At 34.3% G+C, this 13461-nt stretch overlaps 1 protein-coding gene across 1 annotated transcript in view; it reads right to left on the bottom strand.

Annotated features, from left to right (window-relative positions):
• The window catches only part of LOC140452405 (solute carrier organic anion transporter family member 3A1-like), a 174141-nt gene that overhangs the window by 17298 nt on the left and 143382 nt on the right, over positions 1 to 13461 (bottom strand). Inside the window, exons 8-9 of the mRNA XM_072546634.1 lie at positions 7326 to 7688; positions 4518 to 4737 (exon numbers count right to left, since the gene is read on the bottom strand). Coding sequence (XP_072402735.1) covers positions 4518 to 4737; positions 7326 to 7688 — 583 coding nt within the window. The remainder of the gene's footprint in view (positions 1 to 4517; positions 4738 to 7325; positions 7689 to 13461) is intronic.

Genomic DNA, 13461 nt, shown 5'->3' with positions numbered 1-13461 from the left:
CAATAGAAGTGTACATATATTGGCCTACGCAGATGACACTGACATAGTAACACGGACAAAAAGAGACCTGATACAGGCTTTTGAAACATTAGAAAAAGCCGCGAAGACAATCGGACTGCAGGTCAACGTATTCAAAACAAAATACATGAAGGTCACGAACAGCACACAAATAGCGGCACCACAAGATCTGGTGACAGAAGCACACACATTCGACGGGGTCTCGGAGTTTATATATCTTGGAACACAACTAAATAACAGCAACCTAGTAAGCGTAGAAATTAAGAGAAGAATATACCTGGCGAACAGAGCTTACTTTGGACTAAAGCAGCTCTTAACATCACACATAATTAGCAGAAGAACCTTCTTCTTGTCTTGTCTTCTTGTCATACCTGGGCCAACACATGGCCCAGGTATGACGCTTTCCTCCTTTTAACAGTTGTTAACAATTCCACCTCTTTACCCATTCGTCTTAATACCTCTGTGTTGGTCACTCTGTCTGTCCAAGGTATTCTCAGTATGCGGCGATACAGCCACATTTCTAGAGCCGCTAACTTCTTTATAGTTGCTGCTGTTAATGTCTACCCTTCAACTCCGTAAAGTAGCGTAGAGAGTACGTAGCATTTCGTGGCGCGCCATAGGTGGCGGTTGCTTAAGAGCTTTCTCATTTTGCTGAATTTGGATCTTGCTATTTCAATTCAGATCTTAATCTCTACGTCTGGGTCCCACTTATCATTTACTGTATATCCCAGATATTTAAATCGGTGTACTCTTTCAATACGTTCGGCTTCAATATTCAGGTCGATATGTTGAATGTTCTTTTTACTGATCACCATAAATTTAGTTTTCTTTCTATTGATCTTCAGTCCAAATTGGTTGCCAGTTGTATTTACTCTATTTAGCATCATCTGTAAATCTTCGATGTTATCGGCCAGTATAACAGTATCATCATCTGCATATCGAAAATTACTTATTGGTACGCCATTAATCTTGATGTCCTCGTTGTACTCTTCCAGTGCCTCTAGAAATATTTGTTCTGTGTACAGGTTGAAAAGCAGTGGTGAAAGAATACAGCCCTGTCTAACCCCTTTCGAAATGGTTACGTTTTCACTCACCATATGTCCATTCTTCATATGGGTTGTTTGATTCCAATATAGATTTTTTATAATCTGGATGTCCTTAGTGTCAAGTCCTGTAACATGTAATTGTTCTATGAGTTTGTCATGTTTGATAGTATCGAATGCTTTCTCATAGTGGATAAAACAGGCGTAAACATCTTTCTGTTGATCCAGACATTTTTGAATCAAGATACTAATATATGAAACTCTTATTAAACCTGTCCTGACATACGCGTCAGAGACATGGACTATGGTAAAAAGCGACGAAGAACTGTTAGGCCGCTTTGAAAGAAGAATACTTGAGCACATATACGGAGGAGTACAAGAAAGCGGGATATGACGCAGGCGCTACAATTTTGAGTTGTATCAATGCTATGAAAAATGCAACATCGTCCGGTCTATTAAAATTAATAGACTAAGGTGGCTAGGACACCTTGAAAGAATGGACACTGGAGACCCCCAAAGACAGATATTATATCAAGAGCCAATAGGAACCAGTAAGAGAGGCAGGCCAAGATCTAGATTTAAAAGTCGAAGATGACTTGAAGAATCTAGGGGTCACAAATTGGAAAGCCAGGGCGAAAGATAGGGAGGAATGGAGACTAATTCTTGAACAGGCCAAGACCCACACAGAGTTGTAGAGCCAAAGATGATGATGATGATTCATTTAAACCCTACAAAATCTAGATTTGTTGCAAGAATTAAAAAAAGATCACTACTCAGCTGTAACAAATTTATTCAATTTCCTTACAAATCTACGGCTTTGTAAGGAAATTGAAATTGTAAATATCAAATCTGCTCTTTTTACTAAGTTGTCTGTTTGTCTGTAAAGTTCGAAAGATAATTCCCAAACGAAGCGCTGTCCCATTATGAAATATCCTAATGTTCCCATCGAAAACAGACCACACATAAAAATAACTGTACCCCTCCTTGAATATTTCTTTTTATAAAAAGGGATATTTTTTGAATTAAATTCATTTTCCACTAGACAGTACGATGTAGTTGATGATGTTATGTTCCCAGACCCCTGACAAAGGGTGAGTCTAATACACTCGCGATCATAAAATCCGGGTCACCTTGAAAATTTCAAGTTTTTGGAATATTTTTGCCTCTGGTGCAGTAATAACCTTTTTTTTAGGCTAACGTATATTTTATTTGTCATCAATGTTTGTTTTGAAAGAAAAAAAAACGGTTTTTTATTGTTTTTATTGAAAAAGCAGAAAACAAACCAAATTGTTGATAAAACAGGCATACGAAAAAAAATGGAAAATACAGAACGTGGTAAAATGTCAGTGAAATTTCAATGACTAATATCGTGTATTGCCTCCACTTGCTCTAATGACCTCTTGCAGACGACGGGGCATACTCTCAATTTTTCACTCACACTATTCCACTCTCTCACTAACAGATCCTTAAGCTCCTGTCCGTTGTTAGGAGGAGAAGTTAGGGGTTGAATACGCTTTTTCAAATCGTCCCAGATATGTTCGATGGGATTCAGGTCCGGAGACCTAGCTGGCCATGGTAACCTCGTAATTCCAACCTCATCCAAGTATTGCATACTGATCGTGGCAACGTGCGTTCGCGCGTTGTTCTGCATAAAAACGACGTTTTCTGCAGCCTTACCATGGTATGCATAACATGTTCTTCCAGAATATCCGTAATGCCCCTTCGTGCAGTTAAGGACCCATTTTCGATGAAGGGTAATTCTGTGCGGAAGTCGAAAGATACACCTCACCAAGCCATGACCGAGCCTCCACCAAATGGCATTCTTGGAGCAATGCAAGCTTGTGAAAATCATTCACAGGTTCTCCTCCAAACTCTTACACGTCCATCGGATCCAGTTAGGCAGAAACGGGATTCATCTGAGAATAACTCTTTGCTCCAGTCGTTAATTCCCAAATGCGCATATTGTCGAGCAAAAGTTAGTCGTGCAACTCTATGCGCCAGGCGAAGTGGCGGTCCTCAAGCCATTACCCGAGAAGATAGACCAAAAGAACTCAATCTTCTCCTGACTGTTGCAACGTTAACATTGCGATTTCGTACTTCCTGTAGACGATTTCGATGCATAATCGCAGTTGAGGTCCGGTTTCGTAAAGCCTGAAACACAAGAAAACGGTCATCTCGTACCGTGGTCATTGTTCTTCGTCCAGAGCCAGGTCGTCTGGATAGCAAACCCTTCTCCTGAAAGCGTTGAAGCACTCCTTGAACCGTAGAAAGGCTTACGCCAACAGTTCTTGCGATTTGCCGTTGAGTGTGACCGTCTTTCACAAGCGCAACAATTTGTGCCGTTTCAACAACAATTTTGGCAAAAAATAAACAATAATAAACATTAATAATGGCACTAATAAACACTAATGGTGGCAATAATAAACGTTTGTTCGTTGCATTTGAACAGAAATTCGAAGCACAAATGAGACATTTAAAACAAGCGGCAGTTACAGGTACCGTTCATTTTGGGAAGTGTGCGCTTTCCCGCGAAATCGGCACTACTGAAATTCTTTGTTGCAAAGGACACCGCTAAGCCGACAACAATTCCCAGAAACATGCATTAGTTTGTATTTGTGTTATTATTTACGATAAAGCTCGTTAAAAATGAAATATCGGTGATTTTCAAGGTGACCCGGATTTTATGATCGCGAGTGTATTTCTTTTATGTTATTTTTGCATTCTCTTCGCCTATTTTTGACTTTGTATTTTCTTATTTAATTAGGGTCCCAAGTATGATCCGAAATATAATCTGAAGTATGGTCCGAAGTATAATCTAGTCTTAATCCAAAGTTTATATCGGTCCAATGTTAATCCAACGACGGTCTCAGTATTTTCCAATTTGGGTCTTCGGTTTATTCCAAAGAAGCCAATTCACCGTTGGTCCGACATAATCTTGAGTATGTCCTGTCTAGTCCCGATGGAACCGCTGCTTTCCATATCATGTATTGTAAGTACTGTTTCCTTTATATATATATATATATATATATATATATATATATATATATATATATATATATATATACATACATTGAGTTTCGTTGTATTTACCCTTATTTTATGTATTTTAATTATTTCCATGTATTTCTTATTCTTCTGTGGTTTTTATTTCTATTCCTTTGCTGTTAAATGTAGCTTCCAGTAGGTAGAGGTGACTGCATAATTCATAGCTATCGATTTCCACCTCGAAATTTCGAAGAGGAAATAGAAACGTCAAAATAAATATATTTTAAACTAAAATTTTGATTAATTCCCAGTAAAAATAGTAAATTATTTTCTGTTCGCGTATCCATACGATACACAGTCGAATGGATTGATTCTTATGTCCGATTTATTGATTTAGAAAAATATAAAATTAAGAGTTACAGACCTTCCGTAAGTTATAATTTGTCTAACATATTAAACTTAGACACTCACCTTAACACTATCATGAGTAGAGGCATCTGCGTGACTGCCACAATAAATGTCATAAAGAATAATAATATCAAAAATGGATATATGGTATGACAAGAAGAATTACATGGACCTGCAGTTGCAACAGGCACGACGGTGACTTCCGCGTATTCGCTTTCTAACTGGGAAGCAATGCTAATGGACGAAGTTACACCGTCTTTAATTGTCACATTTCCATGTATACCTAAAAATAATATATTATTTATTTGGTTTGGTATTTATTATATTCATTTAATTTATGTAACTAAGATGTTCATAAACTTAATAAGAAGCAGAAACTTTGAGTAGCATATTGGAGGTAATTAAATAGTTTCAATGTGTGGAATCTGGAATGTGCTTAGGATCCAGTAACAAGGCAAATTTTAAGAATGATTTCTTTTATATGGTTTCACCAAGATTTGTATTGTATTGTCAATTAAAGTTGTAGTTGATTCCCATTAAATGTAGATCTAGTGATGCTGGCGACCACATTGACTCATCTTATTATGTTTACAGCAGCTTGAAATAGATCAGTTGACGTTAGACCTAAGATTGACCAGCCAGGATATACGTCTACGTCCTGGGCCTCTCCTGCCCTGAATCTTGTCTTATACAATCAACTGTATAAGTCGGTATTTATTATTACGCATAATGTGGTCGAACTAAGCCAATTTTCTGTTCTTTACGGTGATAATAATTTCTTTCACTTTTGTTAGCTTCTAAAGCCACTACATTTCAAATGCCTGTAACCGTTTTATCTTCTGGAAGATGCCAGGTTTCTAGCGTATATTGATACTCAAAGATAAGTTACAGAATCTGTCTACCATAAAACCTTTTTACCATAATAATGGTAATACCTTCCACCATTATATGGTTGGTTTTTGTTTATAGGTTTGTGATTATGTATATATATATATATATATATATATATATATATATATATATATCAAATATGTATATATACATATATACATATTTGATACAATACAATATTGAAGGTCAGATAGCATATTTCCCCTACTGTTTCAAACGGCGTATCGTTTATTGTAATGTGGGAGTTTATGTTGGTGTTCTCGTTCTTATTAATGATAATTATTTTTGTATTCTTAAAATTTAGTTTTAGGTCGTATTTGTAACATGTTTCTACAAAATTATCCATTATCCTTTGAAGCCCCTGCTCACTATCTGCCAACAATACGGCATAGTCTGCATATCTAATATTGTTTACAAGTTGGCCATTTACTGCAATACGTTCTTCTGAATCGTCCAGGTCTTCTCTAAAGATGTTTTCAGAGTTAAATAAGGCTGGTGACAGTATGCAACCCTACGGAACTCGTTTTCCGACTCTGAAGATCTTGCACAGTTCATTTTCGAATAGCATTGTTGTTAGAGATATAAGTTTGAGATAAGTCTTATATCCTTACCATCGAGTCCTGTTCTTTTTAGGATATCGATTAGTTTCCTGTGGGGTACTTTGTCAAATGCCTTTTCGAAATCTATGAAAGTCGCAGTTGACATCTCTGGCCCTCTGTATTAGAACTTTGAAACTAAAAAGTGCTTTCCTCGTTCCGTGTCCTACTCTGAATCCAAATCGAGCTTCACTTAGGTGTTTTTCTAACTTGGTGTATGTGCGAGAGTGAATGATGGTAAGAAGTACTTTAAGTACATGGCTCATCAAACTAATCAGTCTATGTTCTTCACATTTACTAGCGTTGGTTTTTTTGGGAAGTGCAATGAATATTTATAGTAGCCCGTCTTTTGGTAAGTGACCACTCTCATATATAATGTTGAATAGCTTGATAAGAGCTGTGATTTGGTATGCCTCTAATAGCTTTAAAATTTCACCATGCATTTCACCAGGTCCCGATGATTTCCCATCTTTAATTAGCTTGCTTCTTTCCATCTTCCCAATTTATATTCAATTGTAATCAAAATCTGGCCTTCGATGTATACAACTATGCCTGTATTGCGTATTTCATCATCAGCCATGCTTCTTTTGTTTTTTTTTATTTCCTGTAGAATATTCTTATGCATTGTTTGTATTCATTGACTTTTCTACCTTTTAATTTTCTTTGCTCTTCCATCATCTGCAATATTTTATATGGCATCAATTTGGTTTCTTATGATTTTCCCTGGGGTATCACCGGGTGCTTTCCATGTATAAAGTCTTCTTAGATGTAGTTTAACAAATGTATTCGTTACAACCATATCCGTCTCTTTGCAGAATTTGATCAGCCTTTTCGTTTCTTGTGCCAAGATCATAATGTCCCCACAACATTCTCGACTGTACCTTGTCCTATTTTGGCGTTAAAATCGCCCATGATAATAGTTAGTTCATGTTTTCTTGAAAATTTTAGATAGTCTTCTTCAGTAGATTCGGATGTCGGTGCTTAGAACTGAATGTTGTTTATATTAGAGAGACTTCAGTTAATCTTTAATAACACAATTCTGTCTGATAGGAGCGTAAATCCTATCACTGCTTTAGCTATTTCCCTTTTTACTATTATCGCTACACCATTTCTTTTTTTTTGTTGTGTTATCTCTCGAATAATAGATATGGTGTTCATCTATAATTATTACTCCATAATTTGGTCATCGAACTTCACTGCATCCTAATAGTAGGTACTATTTCTTTTATAGACGTGTAATGCTTTGTATATTTGTGTGTTCTTCCTTAGGATGAAGAATTGATTTAAGAAGAAAAAGAGAAAGGCAGAAAGAGAATGAATAAAAAATAAGCAATAAGTACAATATAAACATAAAACAAAAGTAATAATTATTCTATATACTTACAGGCACAATTGGTATAGTTTGTACTTAATATGGAAGTACAACCAGCATGACATGGGCTAAAATATGTCAATCCGTTATTCCCACAGACAGGTTCGACGTCGTTTATACTACACTCACAACCAAAATTACAAGATGAAGTTAAATTGACCTGAAATGGTTGTGTACTGTTGAAGTATGGTATCGTTGTACCAGCCATCTTTAAATTATCACACCCTAGGAAGAATAAAAGTCCGTAACACAGTAAACAAATTGCATTTGATATAAGAACGAATTGCACAGCTCCCTTTGGTCGGAGTTCCATCTTCTTTAAGATTACTCCGCCCATAAATATTCCTATGCAAGCACCAGGAATTGCAATAGATCCTAAAATAGAAATAAATCATTAAATATCAATATAAACGTTAATTATATTTAATTTGGAAATAGCAAAACTGCTGAAAATGTCCCTTTTATGTAAGATAAAACTTTATATTTGAAAGGTACTATAGTAGTGCCCCGATATTCGTGGAAGAAATACAATATATGAATATAGAAATAAACCAAAAAAAAAGAGCAAGATAATGATAATAAATAATAAAAACAAAACTCAGAATAAAACAATCAAAAATTCTTATAAAGAATAATCAATCCCAAGGTTTCCATTACTCTGTTTACAGAAAACCATCCATACCAACCACGACTTGCATGTTTTTGGTGGAAAAGGTGTTTTTGGTTTCTTCGTAAAAGTATAAAAGAAAAATAAATATTGTATTTGTTTGCCGGTGGAGTAAAGTGAGTGATGAAAGAAAGTTTGTTAAGTTTTGTTGTAGCAGCCAAGAAGTGCAAGCAGAGATCTACATAGATCAAAATTGTAAGTTCTTTAAATACAAATTATTTGATGTTCGGCTGTCTATATCTTTTTGAAAGGACACCAGATTCTTAGAGTTAGAAACAGCAGCAGATTGGAAATATCGATTTAGATAAGAAATAGTTTCTTTCGACAAAGATCAACTTAGTAGGAGAGTATCTGAACCAGAAGGAGTGGATACCATAGAAGAAGTTCCAATTTATAAATTATTTTTTTTCAATTTTCAAGAGACATTCAAATGGAGTTTAGAGCGGACTAAAAATATTTCACTTCATTTTTCAGTTATGCTAGGTTTAAATCTTGTTCATAACATTTTAATTCCTCAATTGAAGAGTTACTAACATCACTATCATAAAAAATTGTTTTGAATTTATTATTAATAGTATAATATCCCATAGATCTTTATTTTTATTGCTAATTAAATAATCGCATAGGTACAATAAAAAATATTAACTTTAAAATGTTCTTTGCCATGGAATCTTATTTCATGTTCTGGAATTTTATCATGAAATAGTTTTCGCATTTTCTACCGTTTTTACCATTAATATATTTCTGTCTATGTCTTTAACTTTTTCTGCTTCTTTTGCGTTTCAGCGTTTTCAATTAAATCTAATAAATGATTTGTGCATAGTATAAAATGAGCAGAAAAATATGTTGTTTTATACTGGATTGGAGTCCCTTATATTTACCTGACATGAAGGCATTATCATATCTCTGTCCCGGACACTTAGTGATGTCTAAATTTAAATTATTTAAAAATTGTAGAATAACTTTCTCCAAGTTTTTACCAGTATGAGAAAATATAGGTAGAAATCTTAAAAATCTTTCTTTTATAACACGTGGAAGAACCTGGTGAATGATGATGGTTAGCTAATCTACGTGAGATATATCAGGTGTTGAATCGATAATTAGAGAATAATATTTGGCTTCCTATATTTTGTTTACTATTGAGGGTTTCAAATCTATCCATATAATAGAAATACATTCAGACGACAAATAGTTTATAGTAACGGTAATTATTTTCACTAAAAAACACTTCATTTTTATCACGAAATGCCAAAAAGTATGAAGAAATAAATTTGATTGTCGCTACCAACCGATAAAAAAAAAGAATTATTTGAAATGATGAAAGAACTGGACATAGAAGCTGGAAAGATAGGCCTTAATATGAATTACAGCAATACCAAAATCATAACAAATACAGATGAAGACATCACAATGAGGATCGGACAAGATAAAATAGAACAAGTTCAGGATTATATATACCTGGGTCAAAATATAAAACTTAACAAAGAAAACCAAACAGCAGAGATAAAAAGACGAGTTAGACTGGCATGGGCGGCACTTGGCAAACTAAGCTACATTCTTAAAAACAAAAGATATCCACAGCATCTTAAGACCAAAGTATACAATCAATGCGTACTCCCTGTTCTCACTTATGGTTCCCAAACGTAGATATTTACAAAAGCAAACATGGACAAAATCATAAAAACCCAAAGAACAATGGAAAGAGAAATGTTGCACATAAGATTAATGAATAAAAAGAGAAACGAGTGGATAAGAGAGAAAACAAAAGTGAGGGATGTTAGACAAGAAGTTGCAAAATTGAAATCGAGATTTGCAGGACACAATATAAGACAAAAAGAAGACCGATGGAACAAAATTCTTATAAGTTGGAGACCGTGGGAATATAAACGAAGCAGAGGAAGGCCCCAAATGAGATGGGCAGATGATATCAAGAAGCACGTGGGCTCTAGGTGGATGACAGACAGAGAAGAATGGAAAAGGATTGGGGAGGCCTATGTCCAAAGATGGACCGAAGAAGGCTAATTAGATAGATAGATTAGACCACACGTTTAAGTACTTTCCTCCAATATTTTTTTTATTTATTATTTGTTTTTCCAGTTCAGTGAAAATGCGTCCGGTAATTTTGGGCGTAGGAAATTTCGACACTAAGCAGGTAGCGACTAAAATTTAATGGCAATTTTCGACACCAGCCCCAATTCCCGTTTTTATCTTACAGGTATATTTGACACCAAATAAATATAGCTGCGACATAAATAAAATACCATAATTAATTAATTTATTTATTTTAATAAAAGTAATGTGCATTTTATTTCTTTATAACTGTAATAATATCTAAATATAATACAACTAGTACTTAATTTTTGTACATTTTACCGTTAATATACTTGTGTGTGTGTGTGTGTGTGTGAGAGAGAGAGATGGCATTAGACAAAAAATCTTTTTGCCACAGAAAATTGTTATAAGGATGTTTAAATTTTTATTTTAGAATCGTTTATAAACTTGATTAGAATATTATATATAGATTTGTCAGAATAAGATAACAGATTGCTGATGTTCACTGGTAGGCTAATATTGAGATCAATTAAATCTAGATATAGGCTTCGAGTCTGTTCCCTATGATTAGGACAATCGAAAAATAAGTGGTTCAAATCTCCGACAGATTTACCATCACAAGGACAGAAAGGGGTTTCATAGATTCCAATCCTATGCAGATGCTCTGGAAAGAGGCCATGGTTAAGTTTTAACCGGGTTATTAACGAAGAATGTACTTTATTATAGTTAAAATTAAAATGGGGAATATTTTTTGGTAAGCATGGATGAATAGAAAAGTAATGGTTTCTTGAAGACTTCTGAACCTCTTTATATTTTGACATCCATCTTTCCCTGCCAATACTCCTGATAATAGAAAAAAGATCTTTAAAGTAGTAAAAATTTGTAATTTCTGATATCTCAGATGTATTTTTTGCCATACCATCCACTAATTCGTTTCCAATTACTCCATTATGTCCTTTAACCCAGAGTAAAGTAACTGTTTTTTTTGTGAATTTTAGATCATGTAATAATTTTTTGATATCAAGTATAATGGAGTTTTGAAAACTATCCAATGGATGGCTACGAATAGCTTGTAATACTGCCTGAGAATCTGATACTATTACGATGTTCTCACAATAATTAGTGACACACCAAGTTAGTGCTTTCTGTATAGCAGCAGCCTCGGCTGTAAAAATAGAACAACATTCAGGAATTCGATATTTCTCAACATAATTGCTGTTTGAAACAAAAAAAGCGAAACCAGTACTTTCAACAGTTTTTGAACCATCTGTATAAATTATTGTTAAATCTTCCCCTAATTTGCTTAGTATGGATTTGAATATAATATTAGTTAAAATTGGCAAATCTGAATAAGAGGGCATTATAATGGTTGGTTTGTCTATCAGAACTTCAAAGTCTTGTATGTAAAAAGGAAATTTTGGGAGCTGTAATATATAAGATTGAAATGAATTCGTATCGATAAAAGATTCTGCAAGAGGAGGAGAATTTTTTATTCTCCAATAAGAATTTGTTAAATTTTCTGTCAAAAGTAAACCTATTTTGTGAACCATAGTTGTATTAAACGATCTGTATGTTATTAGACGTTTGTTGGCTAACATTTGCCTACGTATGTGTAAAGGTGGTTCCTGGGCTTCTGCTAGAACTGCTTGGTTTGGTGAAGACATCATAGCTCCTAGACAAATTTTTATTGATTTAAATTGTATTCTGTCAAGAGTTAATAGATTTGTTTTGCATGTTGAACCGTAAAGAACACAGCCGTAATCCAGAATGGATCGTATGTAGGATCTATAAAACATTAAAGAGATATTTTGATCTGCACCCCATCTTTTTTTAGAAACGAAACGCAGAAGGTTAATTCCACGCTCGCACTTTTGTTTTACGTACTTTATATGGCTGGACCACAAGAGTTTTTTATCTAGGATCATGCCTAGATACTTATACTCTTCTGCTAAGGGGAAATTATAATCACCTATCTGGCATTTGCCTGTGACTTTTTGTCTACGTCTAGTGAAACATACAATCGAAGATTTTTCTTGTGATATACTAAAACCCATTTGTTTCACCCACTTATCTAAGTTACTAAAGCTAAGTTTTAGATTCAACATACAATCTTCATAGGATTTATGGCTGGTATATAAACATATATCGTCTGCATATTGAATTATTTTGCATTTTTCATCCGTCAAACCATGCAGATCTGCAGTATAAACATTAAATAATAAAGGACTTAGAATTGAGCCTTGTGGGAGACCGTTATATAATATTCTTGGACCGTGTAATACATTTCTATGGTCCCGTAAGTATATTTTTCTATTCACATACAAATTTATTATATTTACAGATAATCTTTTATCGATACCACACCCCACCATTTTTGAATATAATATATCCAAATCAACCACGTCATATGCACCCTTTAAATCTAGAAACAAACATAGCATAAATTCGTTTTTTGAAAAACAGAGTTGAATATCCGTAACTAAATGTATGAGAGCATCAATGGTACCTCGACCTCTACGAAATCCATACTGTGAGTAGGGAAAAACTGAACTACTTTCAATAAAATGTTCTAATCTAAATTTTATAAGCCTTTCAAAGGATTTTGTCACACATGATAATAGAGAAATGGGTCTATAAGATGATGGAAGTTCTGGGTTTAAGTTAAATTTGAGTAAAGGGCATATGATAATATTTTTTAAAGTATCGCAATATTCTTGTTTCAACCACCAACTATTAAAGATTTGTAAGAGAACATCTTTGGCATTTGACGGCAATTTGTCCAATATCTTATAAGTAAAACCGTCCAAACCGGGGGCTGTATTTCTGCTTTTTTTTAGTGCGAAATCAAGTTCTGAAGGAGTAAAAGGTTTTGACATGGAATCTACACTAGTATTAAAACGAAAAAATTCTTTAATCCTACCAACATTACCAGAGGCAGATGAAGGTGCAAGTTGGTCTAACATCTGTTTAATGAGATTTTCAGAAAGTTGAGGTTTTTTGTTGTACTGATAGTTATTGGAAATTGATCTGACGGTTGACCATATTTTTGAAAGAGGTGTGCTTTTGTTTAGACTATTTAAAAAATTTATCCAACTACTTTTTTTCTTTGTTTTAAATAATCGTTTGGTTTGGGCTGCTATATTTTTATAGTTTATGTAATTATTATAGTTACTTTGGGTTCGATACGCTTTCAATGCTTCTGATCGTTTTTTTATTATGAATGTACATTCCTCATCCCACCAATAAGGCCTTGGAATTGGGGGAGTAAAAGGTTTTTTTATGGGCATAGATTTGGAAGCAGCTAGAGAGATAGTCTGAAAGAGTAGGGCTGTCTTCTCATCGTTAGAAAGATTATTAGATGATAAAATTGTGGATAATTGTTTGTCTAAATCTGTCTGAAATAGCTTCCAGTCAGCGCGGCAATCGTTC

The sequence above is a fragment of the Diabrotica undecimpunctata genome, chromosome 10 (assembly GCF_040954645.1).
Source record: "Diabrotica undecimpunctata isolate CICGRU chromosome 10, icDiaUnde3, whole genome shotgun sequence".
NCBI lineage: Eukaryota > Metazoa > Arthropoda > Insecta > Coleoptera > Chrysomelidae > Diabrotica > Diabrotica undecimpunctata.
Note: the sequence above shows the minus strand (reverse complement) of the source record. Positions and strands in the feature narration are given on the sequence as shown.